The sequence below is a fragment of the Gymnogyps californianus genome, chromosome 28, assembly GCF_018139145.2.
Source record: "Gymnogyps californianus isolate 813 chromosome 28, ASM1813914v2, whole genome shotgun sequence".
Lineage (NCBI taxonomy): Eukaryota > Metazoa > Chordata > Aves > Accipitriformes > Cathartidae > Gymnogyps > Gymnogyps californianus.
This window is the reverse complement of record NC_059498.1, coordinates 6,974,640-6,993,684: the sequence shown is the minus strand read 5'-3', so window position 1 is coordinate 6,993,684 and position 19,045 is coordinate 6,974,640. Positions and strand designations below refer to the sequence as shown.

General features: G+C 51.6%; 3 protein-coding genes across 3 annotated transcripts; 2 read left to right on the top strand and 1 right to left on the bottom strand.

Annotated features, from left to right (window-relative positions):
* Positions 1-570: 570 nt before the first annotated feature.
* KLHL11 (kelch like family member 11) lies at positions 571-6,809 on the top strand. Its single transcript, XM_050911949.1, is given in 3 exon segments — positions 571-874; positions 877-1,042; positions 1,127-6,809. Coding segments are annotated over 3 exon segments (2,067 nt in total). The 3' UTR covers positions 2,724-6,809.
* Positions 6,810-6,997: 188 nt separating this feature from the next.
* On the bottom strand, positions 6,998-11,201 carry KLHL10 (kelch like family member 10). The gene is made up of 5 exons (XM_050911951.1): positions 11,014-11,201; positions 9,991-10,480; positions 8,765-9,382; positions 7,917-8,066; positions 6,998-7,369 (listed from the first exon to the last, which is right to left on the bottom strand). The coding sequence occupies exons 1-5, from the start codon at positions 11,199-11,201 to the stop codon at positions 6,998-7,000; spliced, it is 1,818 nt and encodes a 605-aa protein (XP_050767908.1).
* A 614-nt stretch (positions 11,202-11,815) lies between these two features.
* NT5C3B (5'-nucleotidase, cytosolic IIIB) lies at positions 11,816-18,446 on the top strand. Its single transcript, XM_050912084.1, has 10 exons — positions 11,816-11,877; positions 12,072-12,363; positions 12,591-12,689; positions 13,288-13,357; positions 13,849-13,895; positions 14,389-14,474; positions 14,656-14,745; positions 15,824-15,986; positions 17,035-17,235; positions 17,574-18,446. The coding sequence occupies exons 1-10, from the start codon at positions 11,816-11,818 to the stop codon at positions 17,682-17,684; spliced, it is 1,221 nt and encodes a 406-aa protein (XP_050768041.1). The 3' UTR covers positions 17,685-18,446.
* Positions 18,447-19,045: the final 599 nt, after the last annotated feature.

The following is a 19,045-nucleotide window of genomic DNA, read 5'->3' as shown; positions in this document are numbered from 1 at the left end:
CGTGCATAGCGAGCTACCTGCCTGCTCCATCGCAAGGATCGCTGGCAGACGCTGCGGCTGTCGCACCGGTGCCCTCACCAGCCGACCCAGCCCTCGCCTACGGCACCAGGGGCCAGGTCAGGCTTTAGCCCCTGCGTGGGGCAGGCCCAGCAGCTCCCTCCTGACGGGTTTTTCGCGCTCGCCGGGCGGCAGCGCCCCGGGGGCCGAGGGGAGCGGGTCCCGCCTGCCCCCGTCCCGCCTTTCGCCTGAGGCGGGGAGGCTGGGGCGGGTGCCCCTGCCGCGGTGCTGGCCCAAACGCCCCCTCTGCTCGCTGGGGAGCGAGGGGGACACTCACCTCGGTCACATCCCTGCTCCCCTCAGGGCACCCCTTGCCCCCAGGTGGCGGCGGCCCGGGCTGAGGGGACGGGGCACCCCGGGCGCTGCGCTTGTACCAATCCCCCCCCAACGCTCCCTCCGGCCGCCATTTTACCGGCGGCGGCGGCGGCGCCACCTCCCCGCCAGGGGGCAGCGCCGCGCACGTCACGCGCGCCGCCGGCGCCCCGCGCGCAGGCGCACTGGCCGCAACCCGCCATGTCGGACAAGATGGCGGCGGCCGCGGCCTCCCCTCAGCCGCAGCCGGGCCCCGGCCCGCCGGCGGCGGAGGCGGAGGGCGGGGGCCCGCGCGGTGGCGGGGTGGATGGGGAGGCTGAAGCGGAGGAGTTCGGGTGCCCGGCGCACTGCTCTGACCTGGCCTGGCGGCAGAACGAGCAGCGCCGCCACGGCCTGTACTGCGACATCACTCTGGCCTTCGGCGGCGGGCGGCCCGGGGCGGCCCGCGAGTACCGGGCGCACCGCTCCGTCCTGGCCGCCGCTACCGAGTACTTCACTCCGCTGCTCTCGGGGGCTTCGCGGAGTCGCGGTCGGGCCGTGTGGAGCTGCAGAAGTGGAGCTCGGAGGGAGGCCCCGACCCCGACACGGTGGAGGCCGTCGTCGGCTTCATGTACACCGGCACCATCCGTGTCAGCCCCGGCAACGTCCACGAGGTGCTGGAGATGGCCGACAGGTGAGCGGGGCCCGGGGGGGTCTGGCCGCGACCAGACCGGCGGCAACCGGGCCGCAGCATCACCCCTGTTCGTTTGTTCTGCAGGTTTCTACTGACCCGGTTAAAAGAGTTCTGTGGAGAGTTTCTGAAGAAGAAACTCAACCTCTCCAACTGCGTTGCGGTTCACAGCTTAGCCCACATGTATTCCTTGAATCAGCTGGCCCTCAAAGCTCAGGACATGATCAGGAGAAACTTCCACAAAGTTATCCAAGATGAGGAGTTCTACACCTTGCCCTTTCATCTCATCAGAGACTGGCTCTCAGACTCAGAGATCACAGTGGACTCTGAAGAAATCCTCTTTGAGACTGTTTTGAAGTGGGTTCAGAAAAATCCTGAGGAAAGAGAGCGATACTTTGAAGATCTCTTTAAACTGCTTAGATTGTCTCAGATGAAACCCACTTACCTTACTCGCCACGTCAAGTCTGAAAGGCTGGTATCGAGCAACGAAGCCTGTGTTAAATTAGTGTCTGAAGCCGTGGAGAGTCATGCCTTGCGGTCTGAGAACTTGCAGTCTGGTAATCTACAACATTCCACTTGTCCTGTAGCGCTGTTGCCGCGTTTTGGACAAAACATGGACGTCATTATGGTGATTGGTGGTGTGTCAGAGGGAGGAGATTACTTGAGTGAGTGCGTAGGGTATTTCATCGATGAAGATAGGTGGGTAAACTTACCGCACATACATAATCATCTTGATGGGCATGCTGTTGCTGTGACAGAATCTTACGTTTATGTGGCTGGCTCCATGGAACCAGGATTTGCCAAGACTGTAGAAAGGTACAATCCAAACAGAAATATTTGGGAGCAAGTCTCAAACCTCATAACCAGAAAGCATTCTTTTGGCCTTACTGAAGTTAAAGGAAACTTGTACAGTATTGGTGGACATGGCAATTTCAGTCCTGGCTTTAAAGATGTGGCCATTTATAATCCCGAGCAAGACAAATGGCTTAACCTGGAGTCAGCACCAAAGATTCTTCGTGATGTCAAAGCTGTTTCTGTAGAAGACCGGTTTGTTTATGTTGCTGCTCGTACCCCAGTTGATAGTGATAGCGAAGATGGATTGAGGGCGGTTATTATCAGATACGATGCTGAAACAAGGCAGTGGCAGGATGTGGAGTCTCTGCCACTCATTGATAATTATTGCTCTTTTCAGATGTCTGTTGCTAACACAAACTTTTACCATACAGCATCGTGCTGCCCCAAGAGTTACCCTATAGATAATGAGGAAGCCAAGATAAAGATCTCTGGCAGGGCCTCGGATGAAATACTTGAAAGCTTACCCCCAGAGGTTCTTAGCATTGAAGGAGCAGCTATTTGTTATTATAAAGATGATGTTTTTATCATTGGGGGGTGGAAAAACAGCGATGATATTGACAAGCAATACAGGAAAGAGGCCTATCGTTACTGTGCTGAGAGAAAGCGCTGGATGCTTTTGCCTCCTATGCCTCAGCCTCGCTGCAGAGCAACAGCCTGCCATGTGAGAATTCCCTTCAGATGCTTGCAGGGAACACAAAGATACCCTATGCCACAAAATTTGATGTGGCAAAAAGATAGAATAAGGCAAATGCAGGAAAGGCAGATGCAGGAAATACACCGACACTCCCTAAGCTTACGGAGAATGCCACGCTCACAGATTGAGTGCTAGTTTCTGGAATATCACTCCTGATGAATCTAGGAAATAACTGTGCTAAACCATTTTGTTAGGCTTGATACGTCTTTATAAGACATGAGGGTGTTGGTTGGATTTGCTGCATAAAACCAGCATCTTTTCTGTATTGAAAATTAAGAAGCTCAGAAATTGAGGATGGATGGGAGTTGAGAAACTATGTGAATCCAACAGTATTACTTAATGGTGCCCAGGGAAAAACTGCAGCCTGTAACGGGCTGTGAAATATCTCCGGGAACATTAAGTCTGTTATTTCTCTCTTCAGATCTTTGTTTTCAAGGATTTTTGTAGAGTTAATCTCTAACAGTTCTATTTTGAAAATCAAAGATCTCTGTCTTAATAGTTCAGTGGTTACATTTGTGTGTGCTTGAAGGCACCTGTTTTATTTGCACTTACATATTGACATTCCTTTGATTCTCTCCTTCTCAGTGACTAAACTTCACATATAATTGGTGTTAGTGTACTTAGCTTTCCCAAGTTGCAGGCAAGTGCAATAGTTATACCTATATATGAAAACAAAAGCACAATCTTTCTTTATAAAATTACTTCAGGATGTTTCTATGTGTATTAAATATTTTGTATCTGTATGTTGTAGAGAGGCTGCAGAGTTTGTTTATAAACGGATGATTGGTACAACACAAGACACTTGCTAAAACAGAGGACTTGAGGCAGTAGATTTTTTTTCAGGTGTGTCTAAAGATGCTTTGAGTTTGTCTTTGACAGCTTCATTAGAAACTTGGGTCAACAATCAGCCTGATAAAAGGTGTGAAAACCAGCGAAGTAGCCACCCACCAACATTAACTATTCACTTCTATCAGTGTGGATTAGTAAGGATGAGATTATTTCACAGTAATAGATTGAAACCTGAGCTATTTGCAGATCCTTTCACAAACGTTGCACGCGGTTTAATTCTAGTGAAAAAGTGATTAGAAGAACCCCCACAAGCCTGCTTCCAGCCTGTCTTTGACAATCGGTACCCTTTGCCTTCGGTATACTTTCCCGAGAAACTTAGTAGCACAGTAGCTGTGCTGCAGTGCTCCTTAACACATCAGCACTTGGTGTTCCTCCTGAAGTGAGATAGTTGAGTTTTCATAGTCTCTAAATAGTTGAATTTCCCTACTTACTGTGGCGGTAAGATTTAAGCTGATTTAAATACCTTTTGGCGTTTTGAGGTGGTTTTACATAAACCAGTGCCCTCGTTGGCTCTGGTTTGCTTACTGCTATACTCCCAAGGAACAGAATGTGGAATATTTCCTTTAGAGTATCACTGCCTCTCAGTTAACTGTCCTGCTGAACACTCCTTCTCCCTGATCCCAAGAGCTCCAGGACGGTTTAGGTTACTAGCAGATTCAGTGCATCCTTCCTACCTCCTTTTCTTCCCCATCCTTCCCTTCATTTGAATGTTCCAGGTTTTCACATGCAACCTAACTCAGGATCTTAGGGAAGGGAAAGGGAGGGGTAACCAGGGTGTTCCAAAATTTGTGTAGACAAACATTGTTGGAGAATCTGTTTACTGTCTTTGGTTCATATGATGATTTGCTGGTGTTTTTGATGTGGGCAACTTCTTTGCAAAAGAACTTCTAAACAGTTTGGTTTTTTGTTTTGTTTTGTTTTTTAATTGTTTAGCTTTCTGAGCTGATACTTCTCATTTTCCAATTCAGCAGGCAACCTAGATCATATCTGAAACACTGGGTAAGTCTTTCAACCACATAGTGTGTAAAGGTTTCTGTGATGTGTACATCCCTTAATGCTCCACTTTGCAGTTCACTTGCCACTTTTGATATCGATAACTTGTCTTTTTGTAATAGAATAATCTAGCCTTGTTTAAAAAAAAAACCAAATGTTGAAAATCTTAACAGTTTAGTCTCAATTTACTCATCTGTGGTAACTGTGTTGTATTTTATTTGCCTGTTGGATTGTTATGCAAGGGCAGATTAAATTGTACAATGCTGGCCTAATGCAAGAGAGGAAATAGGTGAGCTTGTACAGGTTTAAGGCTGATGTTTAGAAGTGACTGTTACCAAATCAGCTTATGCAGGCCTGTAAGCAAGGGGTTAATCAGTGGAGTTTGGCCCATGAACTTTTGCAGATTTCGCTGGAGTAGTTCAAGAATTACTGCCCCTACAGCAGGGTTTGTGAATAGAAGTGTGACAATGCCTCACAGCTTTAGTACTAAATCCATTGATTTAACTTAAATTTGTGGGAGCTGATTTTAAGATACTTCACCGGACTTTGCATAGAAGCAACTGAGAAGATTTTACGTACTCCATCCCACTGACTTTGCTGTAGGGATTTAACAAGCAGCTGAAGGATGGTAGCATGTCAGACCATCACAGCTCTGTCAAAACCCTCTTGTTGTCTGTCAACAAATACGGACAATTTGTAGGGAGAAATACCAGGATTGTTATTTCTGTTGGAATATGAACTAAATAGTTTAATGTGTGGCAGCATGCAACAAAGTTAGATGCAAGAACAAACTTCTTGCAGTCTTTCTTTTTCTAAGCAAAATTGATATTGCACTTAGAACTTTTGGCTGACGTACAAGCTGTATAGTTTACTAAAAACATTCCACTCAAAGACAATGTCAAAACAGCTTAGTGTCTGGACAGCTTAACTTGTGAATGCCAGCCGTGATTCTGTATGTGATGCACTATATCTCCATATGCTCTGTTTGCATGGTGAGTGACGGGCACTGTGAACAGCACCAGTTTGCTCTAACTTTTGCTATGCCAATTCTATGGAATTTTTAAGTAGTTGGGGTTTTTTTTTAGCCTTGACTTTAAGTGGACCAATTGCATTGCACATGGTTTTTAACTGACAAGTCTAACTCTCCATTGTATCACATGTAGGTGTGCGGAAGAATTGCATTATTGACTCTGGCTGTAATTTAGCCCACTAACCTGTGGATCGCTTAACAAATTCCTTGTGGCCCTTGACTGCCGTAGCTTGCTGGGTGTTCATAAAATGATCCTATAAACAAAAGCCTGGGAATTCTTTCAGTGTGTTTATAGTGGCTAGTTAAATGTCAGTAAGATCCTAGTGTGTATTCAGTAAGTATTAGAAGGCTGACTTCTGGCCTTCCTAATGTAAAAGAACATCAGGTGGAGTTTTTCCTCCTCCTTATGACAATCATACCTCTATACCTGTACTGAATACATGCCACAAAATGCATGTTTCATGTCCTGTCTTTTTGCTCAAAGTATTAGTGGAGTAGGACACATCCTGCCTAGCACTCGGCGGTCATTGTAGTGATTTCTAGGTGCCATATGTGTACATAATATTTTACAACTACCTGAATATTCTGTTAGTATGCTGGGTTTGTACGTATTTTTAATAAGACTCTCTTGCACATAGTAGGATACCACTCCAGAAATGAAGAAAACATGCCAACTTTTTAGCATGCATTATGAATAACTATGCCAAGCATTCTGCTATACTATTTCAATATAATTTTTCTCCATTACACTAAATGTTAAAATCAGAACTATTGGCTCAACTTGTGTGTCACGGAATAGACTGATAGCTACTGACAAACTGAGTCACAAAAAATTGCAACTTTTTAGGTTATTTTTAACACAACCTTGTAATAGTCCGTTGTAACATTCAACGGGCTTAAAAAAGCAAGCTTAAAATAAGTGGTTTATGGCTTAGATTTATTTTCAGCCATGTCCACATTATGTTAGGCTATAAATCATCTCTCTAATCTGACAGTCCTGAGTGGAAGTCTGATAAAACAGGTGCTCCTGAGGATCTAATCCTATTACTAATATGAATGTAAAGTGTGGAACTAACGAGATGTTTGAAGACCATTAATAGTCAGATACTCCTCATAGGTCCATGTCTCTGTGGATCACGGCAGCTGTACTCTCCTGTTGATATTAATGTAGACTTCAACAGATTGCTTGGGGAAGCAGCACTCCTGTACTTACTTCCAGTAAGGTAAAGTAGTATGTGTGTATAGGCCGTTTGAAACAAATCCTACTGTAATGTTCTTTACCTTAAATACACTGTACTAAAGTTTATTGTAATAAGTGAATTAATGAAAATAAACCTTTTATTTCTCTAGCATTCTGTTGCACCTTTCATTTTTTAAGTTGCTCTGTAGGCTGTGGCCGATACACACATTTTGCGGTGCCATAGAACAAGTTTCAAATACTAATTATTCATTTGGCCTGTATCAATTGTTTTTATTTTAGAATAAGTGAATACATTCACTTGCTGCTCAGAAGACTTTATTAGCTAAGTGGAGCTGTTTATACGGGCAGGCTACTTGTTGAAGAGGTGAACCTGACTTCCTTTGAAGAGTTGTCCACGTAGCAGTCGCGTCGGGCAACGTACTCCCTGACGTTAGATAGACCTGGCACCACACAGCAGCTGAGAGCACTACGGTATATGCCCATGTCGTGAACATCGTACCACTCGTTAGCGTTTTCATCGTAACACTCAACGTTGAAAGTAGTAGTAAAACCGTTAAAGCCACCAACCACAAACAAAAGATCGTCCACCACTTCAATGCCAAAGTTGCTGCGAGGATTGAACATGGTGGGGACTGTGCGCCATGTGTTGGCAATGGGGTTGTACGCTTCCACGCTCCGAAGCCGGTTGACTCCATCAAATCCTCCTACCTGTGAATGCCAAAGGTACTGAGCTGAACTAGGCCTTTCCTCGCCCGCCAAGTCAGCCGAATCATTTCGCGCACCAGTGAGACGGTAACTGGTCCTGCCTCACGACTTCAGTCTGAGCATTGCTGAGAGCATGCCATCTCACGACACAATGCTTGCTTGTCGCAGACTGCTCCCTTGTTCTTTCTGGAGCTTCCAAAAGTTTTGTGCAACTGTCAGATTTGACACTTCTACAGAGTTTAAACGCAGTACGTGGATAGGATAAACAGGACCGAGTGCATGTTCTGTGTGCTAATGCTGTTAGCAGCAGCAGAAAATAATTTCTTTGCTGCAGCTGCTTAAAAATTGCCCATAACAATTTCATAACAAAAAGTGTGCAGGCGATAATATTCTCGGGAGGCCTATCAGCCATTCTGGCTCTGACTTTCTTCCCTAAATCTCACTTTAACAAGCAAATGGCCAGCCTGAAAATCTAGGAAATGCAGATCAGCAAAAGTAAGCACTCCAAGTGCTGGGGGGTGTTAGGGCAGAGGTACCACGTCTCCCTTACCGCGTACACTTCGTTTCCATACGCAATCACACCTACTCCGCTTCTTCTGCTTCTCATTGGGGCTATAAAGGTCCACTGGTTTGTTGTGGCATCATACACTTCAGCGGTGATCAAGCATTCGTTTCCGTTGAACCCACCACATATATACACCTGTTCGGAGGAGGAAAAAAAAGTGTGAGCAGGGCAGTTACACTCGGTGGGAGAGCACGTTGAAGAGAAAATGAATGGTGTGGCTGGATTTTGGGGGAGTTTTGTTCTGGTTTTGAATGGGAATGGTCCTGTCGTCCTGGGTTTGAAGTAGTAGAAGTATAATGAGTTATTCAGGCCAGCAGGATTTAGACCCTTTATTTCCTGAACTGCATGAAGCAGATAGGCATGGTATGTCACTTGTGGCCAGGAAAAGTACTGTCCGGCAGCAAGTGGGCATTGGTGGTAAGCAGCTCTGGAAGAGTTTTAGCACTCCTGTCTGCATCTCCGCCACGCCAGTCAGTTGCTGCCTCTTAGCTTTATACCTGTAGCTCCAGGATTTAATGAATAAGGTTTACGTGAACTTTCTTCCTCTTTATTTTAAATGATTCATCATGTTAAAGGGAGCATTTGTGACCTTTCCTGCTCCCACAGCTCCTGTTTTCTAGCTAGATGACGAACTCGGAGCGGTAGCTGTGGTTATCAGGTACGTGGCCAGTAAGAGGCTGAGCTCCGTGAAAGTCCCTACCTCGATGCGTGCCATATGAAAGGACAGGCACTTGCTCGCTGTGTAACGCTGCGCGCTGATGTTTGTTTGTTTCCTTATCCTGCTCACCATACTTCAACCTTAACTGCTTTTAATAGTCTCACGGTCCGTTTACCTTTTCATGCAGCGTGGTCGCACTAGCATCGCTTCTCTGCTCGTGCATGGGGGCAATCAGTGTCCACTGGTTCGTCTCTGGCTCGTACCGTTCTGCTGTGTTGAGGCGCACGTATCCATCAAACCCTCCCATGGCGTAGATGAAGTTGTTGAGAACGGCGACGCTGACGTAGCAGCGCCGCGAGTGCATGGGTGCAACCTGCTGCCATGTTTTCTTAAGTGGGTCAAACCGCTTGACGCTGTTGAAATAATCCACGCTGTCAAACCCTCCGATAACGTAGACAAAGCCTTTTAAATAAGCAGCGCCGTGATAGGCAAGGGGGCTTTCTTGCTCGCATGTGACGTTCACCCACTTGTCTGCACGGGCATCGTATGTCTCAATGGCGTTGGTTGGGCTCCCCCCGCTCCAGCCCCCGACAGCAAACAAGATGGCATAGGGCAGGCGAGGCCGACTGAGCGGGTTGGTGAAATCAGAGTAAGATGGGCCGTGCGTATTGAGGTTGTACATTTCTGTCAGTGCGTTTATGATGAGAACTTTGCACTCCTCATTGTCCTTCACATAATCGTGCGTTTTGACATTGTTCATGAAGTATTCTGCTTGCATCAGTGCCAGTCGAACCTGAAAAATGCAAAAAGGAGGTTAGAATATTAATGCAGATGGTTTACACCTTCCTGGATAGCTCCAACGCTGGATGGCTTTGCTTTAAGGCTACAGTGTTGTCTAAAGCCTATTAGAGAACCAGAGAATTAAATGTGTAGTTTTTAGCTAGTCCAGAAAGGGGTGTGCAAGGGTAAATCATTCGATTTCGTGGCAGGGAGTCTGCCACTGCTTTGGCACGGTGCTTTCCTGTACGCAGACTGAAACTGCCCTAACGCCTGCTGCTATTTGCATAGCTTGTCTAGGCGAATGCTTGTAAACTGTGTATGTAGAGATAACGCCGTCCCATGTGAACTTTGGCCCTTCCTGGATGTGAGGAACAGTTAAACTTAAGCTCTAAACACGAGGAAATGCGCACTTAAAAGGTCTGCCCCAACCCCAGCGCAGGATCGTCAACCCGTGCCCCAGCGCAGCAATAGCCTGACGGTCTGAAAGCTGGCTTCTTTGTGAGCAGCGTTAGGAGGCTGCAATTTCCTCCAGTCTTACACAAAAAGCAAAGCGGCTCTGGCTGAGCTGCCCCAGGCCCGGCTCTGCAGAGCCGCCCTGGCCCACGCCGTGACAGCACCGACCTTGCCCAGCAAGACTGCGATGTGCTGCCTCCTGTTCTGCGGGTCGTGAGCAATCCATTTCAGAATGGCCTCGAACACGGCATCTTCTTGTTTCACATTGAGCTCATCCTTCTCAATGATGTGCTTTAGCTCGTTGATGGAGAGGTCAAGAAACTCTGTAGACACCTTGGACATCTTCTCGAAGTGATGGAGGATGAACACATAGGCTGCTTCTCGCAGGTCGGGACAGTGGTAATAATCTGTGAGTCTGCAGATGCCGATGCAATTTTCCAAGCATAACTGGGATTTTAAGAACTCACAGCACAGCCTGATGATGCCCATGATATTGAACTGGTCTGCTGCGGTTAGCAAACTTTCAACGTTGTCAGCCGTGACCGGTACTGTCCTGGTGTAAGCGTACTCGATAATGAGCCTCATCATTTCAGGTGAAGTGCCAGGGATTTTATATACTATCTTCTCTGCGTTGTTCCAGCTGCTGGTAAACAAAGCCCTGAAAAAACAAAGCAGTGCTGGGGGAAAAACCAGCTTTGCTGCATTAAACCCTGACCCCGTTATCCCCTGTGCCTTCTTCCCCGGCCCCAATTTGGGCACTGGCAGTAGCCATGCTGGGAGGCCGTGTAGTTTGTTAATTAATGTTTTACTAGCTGGTTGTTTTAAAAAGGAGTCACAGCCTCCGGCTGTGGACAGAGAGCAACAGGGCGAGTGGTCACCTTGCTTCAACAAGAATACCAGAGAATAATGGTGTGTGGGGAAGGAAAACCTCCCGCCCGATGGCAGATAAGCCAGGCTGGCCACACTCCCAGCCCTGCACCGCATCTCGGGGTTCATCAGACACCACTTCCAGAGCTGCTGTTAAATACTAGGTTGTGGATTAATTCTGGTGTCCAGGGAGGTACCAGGACTGTGGGGAACTGCTGGATGAGAGTTTTAGTGCTGGTGTAAGCACTGGAGACTCACTAAGGCAGTGTGACCCAGACTAGGAAATACCATTTGTCCCCATCCCCTCTTGTTTCAAGCACTGACCTGAAATAGTGACTGCAGCTACAGAGGATGTTCTTGTGAGCGTTGAATTCAATACCATCCACGCTGATGATCACATCACAGAGTTTCCCTTCCAGGCGAAGCTCATTGAAGACAGTGCAAGCCATAGCACTCATCTTCCTCTCCATGTGTGAGGATGAATATCCGGTGGGCGCCAAGCTATCGCCCATATTGAAGCCTGAGGCAGTGGAAGGTGCTTCTCCCTGAGGTGCTACAGGGCTTTGTCCTTGCCCTCCAACATCGTCTCTGAAACCCTGTCTGTCAGGTGGTTCTGGAATATGCCCCACAATGAGATCACAGACGCGAGGGGGGCCCGGGACGGCTGCGGCAGCGGTGCCTGGGCTGGCGGGGCTGCGAACCCCTCCGCAGACAATGGGGTCCTGGTCCTCCCAGTCCCCTCACTCCATGGCTGCCCCCAGCCTTTGCTTAACCACGGCCCAGATTACACTGGACCCTGTACCTACACCCTGTTGATGGCTGCTCTGAGCAAAAACAGCCTTGTGATTCCTCTGCAACTTTTTAATGTTATTTAGCCTAGGTATAAAGCTCCCCAAATGTAGGCACCAACTGCCCTTGTACCAGCTCACACAGGAGGAAGCTGAGACACAGGCTAATGTCAGTGATGAAGCCACAAATACTCTGTCACTGCCGTATCTGCTGCTAATTTGGAGGGGTGGAAGATGCCGCCCGGGGCCAAGGGGAGGAGAGCGGGGGGACAGGGAGCCCCGTTCTGACCCCTCACTGGCTTAACTCACGGCCAGCTGCTTTTCCTCTGTGCTTCAACATGTCTGTGGGTAACACGGGCGCCAAGGAGCACCTCTGTGCGGGTCTCAGTACTGGAAAACAGTTTGGACTTTTTCATGTTACTGTCGGGGTGGAGTTTTTTTAAGTTAAATGAGTTTTGTGGTAACGCTGGGGGAGGCGCGACGGCAAAAAGACAGCTCTTGCCATGTACTGTTTTGTTTGGTTTTTTTTTTTTTTTCCTTTTAATTTTTATCTCTCCTTTCTCTTTCGCCTTCCTGGCTCGGAGCGTGTTGCAGAGGAAACGCAACCGCAAGCGCCGGTACCGGCCGGCCCCGCCGGAGCCGCTTCGGGCGCGGGGCGGAGGCGCAGCCCCAACCGCACCGCAACGGGCGGCCCCGGGCACCCCACCGGCCCCGGGCACCCCACCGGCCCCGGCACCCCCCGGGCACCCCCCGGGCACCCCCCCGGCCCCGCTCCGGCCCCGGCCCCGCCCCCGCGCCGGCTCCTCCCCGCGGCTGCGCGGCCCCGGCGCGGCGCGGCCCTGCCCGGCCTGGCGCGGAGCGGAGCGGAGCGGAGCGGGGCGCGATGGTGAGCGCGGGGGCTGCGGAGCCGGGGGCCGGGCCCGGGGGTTGTAAGGAGCCTGGGCCGGGCTGGGGAGCAGGGTCCTGGGGGAGCGTGGCCCTGGGGTAGGGGGAGACGGGGAGCACGGCCAGGATGGAGAGCACAGCGGGGGCTGGGGGGGGCATCGGTCCCCCGGGAGCTGCGTGGGATCCCGGGGGCGTCGCTGAACGGGAGGGGGGGGTCTCTGCCTGCAGGTGCCTGAGCTGGAGAAAGCCACGGTCCGCGTACAGCAGCCGGAGCGTGTGATGGGGATAATCCGGTCCATCAAGGAGCAGGGGACGAACAAGCTGCAGGTACTGGCCCTGTTTGGCTCCGGCTGCGGTGGGGCTGGCCCAGCTGAGAGCAGGCGATGCATCGCCGTCACGCTCTGTCCTTGTCTTCAGCTGCCCTCCCCTTCCTCAGCCTCCCCGGCCGTGGCCCGGCTGCTCCCAACCCATGTGCAAGGAGGCACCTTCTACGCGTTGTGCAGATGGAGAGGGAGAAGCCCCGAAGGAGAGGGGAGGACTGGGCTATTGCTCCTGTCGAGGCCCATGCTGGTGGCTCTCCCTGGATGGGCCTTTTTCTTCCCTGTTATGCAAGCTATAAATATGAGCCAATCCCCAAACAACCCCCTCCACCCACGGCAATAAGTCTGCAGAATTAAGCCATTTGGTGCTGATAAGAGTGCTGGGGTGGGAGGGGTGCTGGCTGTCTCAGATGAGGACATCTGCTTCACGGCTGGCGGGAGCGCCAACGTGCGTTGCTGCTGTGCCCCGCTGCGAGTCTGCACCCTCACATGAGCCGTGCCAGTGCTGGATTTGCATCCTTGCAGGCAGCAGCACCCTTGGCTAGCTACGGCAAAGGCAGAGTGCGCTGGGTCACACACAGATTTGGTCTTCTCTCGCCTTCCAGGTCATTTCTGACTTCGACATGACGCTGAGCAGGTTTGGGTGCAACGGCAGACGCTGCCCCACTTCACACAGTGAGTTGAAGCCATTGTTTTTACTGTTGCTAATTCTGTTTGTTTTCCGTGTTGGTGTTCTCAGTCTCCGTGGCTCCTGTTTTCCTCTGCCTCCCTCCTTTGCCAAGCCTGACCGCTCCGTCTTGTTCTCTCTCGGTGCAGCTCCGGGCCTCGGCTGCTTAGAGCAGCAGCTGCTCGTCGGGCAGCCCACAGCCCGCTGCAGAAGCTGTCCCCTGCTCTTGGTGCTTCTCCTTCTAATACTCGCGTCCTGCAGCTTGCTGGCGTTGATGCTGCTCTCTCCCAGCTGAGCAATGCCCTACGATCAGTGCGTGCTGCGGGTTCGCAGTGGGAGCTGCTGCGTTGAGACCCTGCGGCGAGCCTGTGCTCGGGTCGATGTGCCACGTGTGGCTCGTTTTCGAGCAGAGCTGGCACTGGAGACCCGGGATAGCTGCCTTTTTGAAAGCCTTTTTATGTTTCTGGGCTACAACATTGGCATTTTATTGTCTTTACAGATATCCTCGATAACAGCCATGTTATCAGTGAGGACAGCAAGAAGAAGGTAGGTGCTGTTTTGTAAGGCACTGCTTCTTGGCTCTGTGTCTTTCGTCCCTGTCACCCATTGTCAGGACGTTGTACTGGCTCGCATGACATCTCTCCAAGCTGTGCCTTGCTGCCAGGAGAGAGAGTGGGGCAAGTGTCCAGGCTGCGTTTCAGCCAGTGGTGATGGAAGGAGAAGTTAAAAAGGGAAATTTCATTTGCATGCTCAGCTGTGGGCATTTTCGATCTGGTAAGAGGAGGAAGGGGGGGTGTGCATCTGTACCTGCGGTATTCAAAGCAAGGTGAGAGTCAGCCAGGCTGCCGCAGCGTTAACACTTCCTCCTGAGATCTCCACATTTGCTTAGAGTGACGTTGCTTAGTGAAACGGTTTTGGTTGTGTTCTTCGTTAGGAAGTGTGATGCTTCGGAGGAATTTAGAAGTGCCTTTTTTGTTGTTTACAATCTCTTTAGACGTGATGTTCACTCTGTTCTTTTTCCATCTGTACAACGCTCCAGCTGAAAGATCTGCTGCACTATTACTATCCCATTGAAATCGATCCCAACCGGACCTTGGAAGAGAAACGTCCCCTCATGGTGGAGTGGTGAGTGCTTGTATGCAATGAGCTTGACCTTGTCCTGGCAACTTCTTGCCCCCGAGGACTACGAGACACAAGGCTTGAACTGTCTCCAGGCTTGGCGGCAATACTGGGAAGTTTTAGTTGTTATCTTTCTGACCGCCTTAAGATTGCTGCCCGGGAAGCTCACTCTGCTGCCTTTCCCTAGGTGGACCAGGGCCCATGAGCTGCTGTCACAGCAGAAGATCCAGAAGGGTGACATAGCCCAGATTGTCAGAGAATCGGATGTGATGCTGAGGTACGGGCTCGGGGTTCAGCTGCCTGCGGCCCTTTCTCTCCTGCCACTGTGCAAGCAGGTCTCCTTGCTTTCACCCTGATCTGCACGCCGTCTCCACAGCGTGGCAGATGCAAATCTCCCTTCCTTCCTGGGGCCGAGCTCTAATCACGAAAGAGCCGAAAGTCAGCGCCACGAGCCGCAGCCTGAGCTCGCTCCCTGGCTGCAGGCTGCTCCGTTCATGCGTGACACCTTCCTGCTCAGAAACCGCTTCCATCTCCCTTGAGTCTTGGCAAGGAGCGGCCAAGAGGAGGGGTGATGGGCAGAGCTCCCTGTTTGCAGGGCAGGGTTGGGGGGCAGCATGCAGCTCCCCTCTTCCAGGAGAGATTTTCTCTCCACGCACTGTAACTGCTGGGCCTTATCCAGGCCCTTGGCTCAGCATCAAACTTCACCCACAGCACAAAAATGTCATGCTAAAACTTGCTGTTAAAGCTGGCCTTGGCAGCGATGGTCCTCAAACTGGCTCAGGGAGCCTTGGTTTGAATGGCCTGCCAGTCTCAGAGAGGAGATGGTACTGTATGTCCAGGTTTTCTTGAGCCCAAGTTCCCCTTCTGCACGGGAATCGTGTCCTGGCAGTTACACGTTTGTCTGATCGTCCTCACAACCAGTCCGACCTGTTGCACACCTCTAACGTAGGGTTTCTGAGTGGGCTGGCAGCACCCGCTCTCGTGGGCGCGTGTCCAGGCACGCCGTGCCTTGTGCCCCCGGTGAGAAGCTGGATGCGTTCGGGAAATGCTGGGCAAACCGCTCGGGTGCTGCGTGTTCCTGTGCAGCTCCCCGCTAGGTCGCTGCTCCCGGGAGGGGTCTGGGGTTCTGCTGCTCACCCCTTGCACGCACAGTGAACGCCACAGAAATGCTCGTGCCACAAAAAGCTCATGCTTTTTGCAGAGCTCACGCGTGCATTTCTGTTTGGGAAGTCCTGGGCAGAAATACGAGCCTCGCAGCTGGGCTGAGAGCGCTCCCAGCCCACGGTACACCAGGCACCTTGCTGCGAGCCGGGAGGTGGGAATACAATACTGTGTAATGGACACTTCTGCTCTAGGGATGGATTCAATGAATTATTTGATCAGCTGCGTAAGTACAACGTCCCCCTGTTCATCTTCTCTGCTGGTGTCGGTGACATCCTTGAAGAGATTATCCGTCAGGCCAACGTCTTCTACTCAAACGTCAACGTGGTGTCCAACTACATGGACTTCGACGATAATGTGAGTTTCTGCATCACGTACGTGCGGTGAGCTTGCAGAGAGGAGAGTTGTTCGGCTGGAACTGAGGGCTGCCATATGTTTAAGAGAGACACCGCTAGGTTAAAAGCTGCCTGGTAACATTTCTAAGTGTTTGATCCCTGTAGATGGAGCTGACCCTTTGCTGGGTCATGGGAGGGCTCTAGAGGCTGGCCGTGGTCTCCCGCCCCATTTGCTCTGCCTTCAGGGATTGCGACCTGCTGCCACCCTAGCAGCCCTCTGCGCATCAGCACTGGGGGTGTTAGAGGTTCCCCTGTCCTCCCCGGGAGCTGGGTCAGCGGTGAGAGAGAGCAGAGGACAGATGAGGTGGGCAGGCAGAGTGCAGGAACAGCTGAGCATCTGCTCGCGATCTCAGGGACTCCTCGCCTTTCAAACTTGCTTTTTGGTGGCAGAAAGGGCGCTGCCGTCTCTCTGTCCAGCGCTGTGTGCTCCGTCCTGGTGCAGGGTGAGGATGGAGTTAACTGACCGCAGAGGTCTCTCCTGATCTGAAGGCCAGATGTCCTTTAAAGCAGCTTGGGAGGCTTTTGTTGATGTACTAAAGCCTGAAAAGTCCCAATGCTCAACAGAAAATTGCACGTCTCTTACAATGAAGCCCTCTGTTCCCACGGGTAGTGTGTTGGGGCAGGCAGTCCTTGGGGGAGCATGGGACGGCGTGACAGTCCTGCCTTCTGCAAGGGCTCTGCTCTGCCCTGGGGCTCCCCTGACTGCGGCTTTCCGTGGCCCCTGACCAGCTCCAGGGCAGCGCAGAGCCCTGAGCAAGGCCTCCAGGATCTCCATCCTTTGGGTTTGTTCTCAGTGTCTGGGAAGGGCTTGCCCTGCAGAAGGGGACTCCTGGGGACTGTCTCCAGGTGTTCCGTGGCTCCTGGGTTTCCAGACTCCTTGGGGTGTCTCCGAGATGAGAGCTGGTGCCCTGTGAGCATCCCTGCCGTTTGCCCGTTCCAGAAAGGGTACTGAGGCTGCGGCACAGCGGAGGGATTGCTGCGGGATCAATTTGTCTGTCCTCTTTGCACAGGGAGTCCTCACGGGTTTCAAAAGACCTCTCATCCACACCTACAACAAGAACAACAGCATCCTGCAGGGTACGGAGTATTTCCAGCAGCTGAGCACTAGGACGAGCATCGTCTTGCTGGGGGACTCCATGGGTGATCTGACAATGGCAGACGGCATTCCCAGTGTGGAGAACATCCTCAAGATTGGCTTTCTCAATGACAAGGTGGGTGTGAGAAGCAGTTGTCTTGCTTCCCTGCCAGCCTTCCCCAGGTGCGAAGCCTGGGGGGCAGCAGAGAGGGACCGCCGGCTGCCCGAGTGATTTGGGGGCTGCAAGAGAGTCGTACGAGCTCCCGTGAGGTGGGCAGAGGGAGCCAGGGGCATCTGCTGAGCTCCCGGTGCACCTGGGGCATTATCAGGGCGATGATTGACCCCTCTTTTCGGTAGCATCAAGAGATGCAAGGGCTGTGGGTGCAGCATCTTCATTCTCAGCTGCTGGTGTTTACAGTCCTCTCTTCTCTGTGGCCCTCTCCTCTCCACCCCGTCCCCGCGGCCGCGCTGCAGGTGGAAGAGCAGAGGGGGAAGTACCTGGATGCCTACGACATCGTGCTGGAGAGCGATGAGACGCTGGATGTCGTCAACGGGATTCTCCGGTACATCCTTACTGAGACATGAGGTGGGAAGGCAGCGTCCCAGCTCCGGCCCCTCAGCAAGACGCCTGGGCAATGTTCTTCCCTTGACAAAGCTGGAGCAGATCTTCTGGTACCTGCTGGACTCCATCCTGATGCTGGGCAGGCTCCCTGCCCTGGCTCTCGTGTGTTGTGCACATCCCGACCTCACTAACCCGCTTCAGTCAGCCCTGGAGCAGGAGGGGTGAGATGGAGGAAGCTTCTCCACTCCCTTTACCCCGCCTGTGCCCAGCTCTGCTGCTTCCCACTCGGACTTCATCCCACTCGGACTTCATCCCCGCCACCGTCTGAGGCCACAACAAACCATTTCATGTTTCAGGTAGAGATGTTCTGCGCTTGCTTCAGCGGCCAAGCGCGGAAATGGAGATTGTTTGCTGTGGCTTTAGGACAGACCCGTTTTAGGTGGAAGCTGTTTAGTTTTACTGTGTTCCTGTCTGAGAAAACAAGTCTCTCTCTTTTCCTGTTTTCTGTGGGCTTCAAAGTGCCCGGGCTGAGCTGCGGTGGTGCCGCCTGCCAGTGGGCTGGCGTGGCCCTGCCAGGCACAGCATCGCCCAGCCCCGCGTCCCCCACGGAAACCCTGCAGCTCCCTGGCCCCCGTGCCCCAGCCCTGCTGTCCCTCTTGCTCCGTTACAGCTCTTGCTGTAAAAAAAAAAACAAAACCCAAAAGGCTTTTCCAGTCATCCCTGCAGGGCCATGGAGCTCACCTGATGCTGCTGCACAAAGCAAGAAGTAAGTGTGTCTGCCGAGGGGCGGGCTGGGGGGGTTTGGGTGGCGGCGGCGGCGGCAGCAGCAGGCTGGGTGCTTGGAGCGGCGCGTTTGCAGCCCATGGGCGTGGATGGGGGAGGAGAAGCCAACGGCAGCATTTTGGTTTTTAAGGAATATTTTAGCTAACCATGTTTCTGTCCTAAACTTCTGGGCTGATCCTGGGCTCTCGGAGCAGCAATAGAAAAAAACCCTCTTATTTCTGTGTAACCTCTGGTAACGTAAAGAGTAAAGCTATGACAGCCCTGACTCAGCAAGGGGCAAATTCAGACCCTTACGTGGGAAACCGCTTCCACGTCCCGTCCTGCCGCCCACTCTGATGGCGGCAGGAGCCCGTGCTGGTGCAGGGTGAGCTCGGATATGGCTCTTTGGGGGCTGTTGTAGTGTGGGCCAGCATGGGTCGGCAGCCCCTGCCCTGCCGCCTTTGGACGGGGCAGCTCTGGCTGGTGAGCTCCGGACTGCTCCGGGTTCAGCCCTTGCTGCCCTCCACGTGATGGATGAGTAAATGTGACTTCTGAAAGTGCAGGCTCCGTTCTCCTTGTTGAAATAAAAACGTTGGCTGAAGCTGGGCCACGGGTGGTTTGT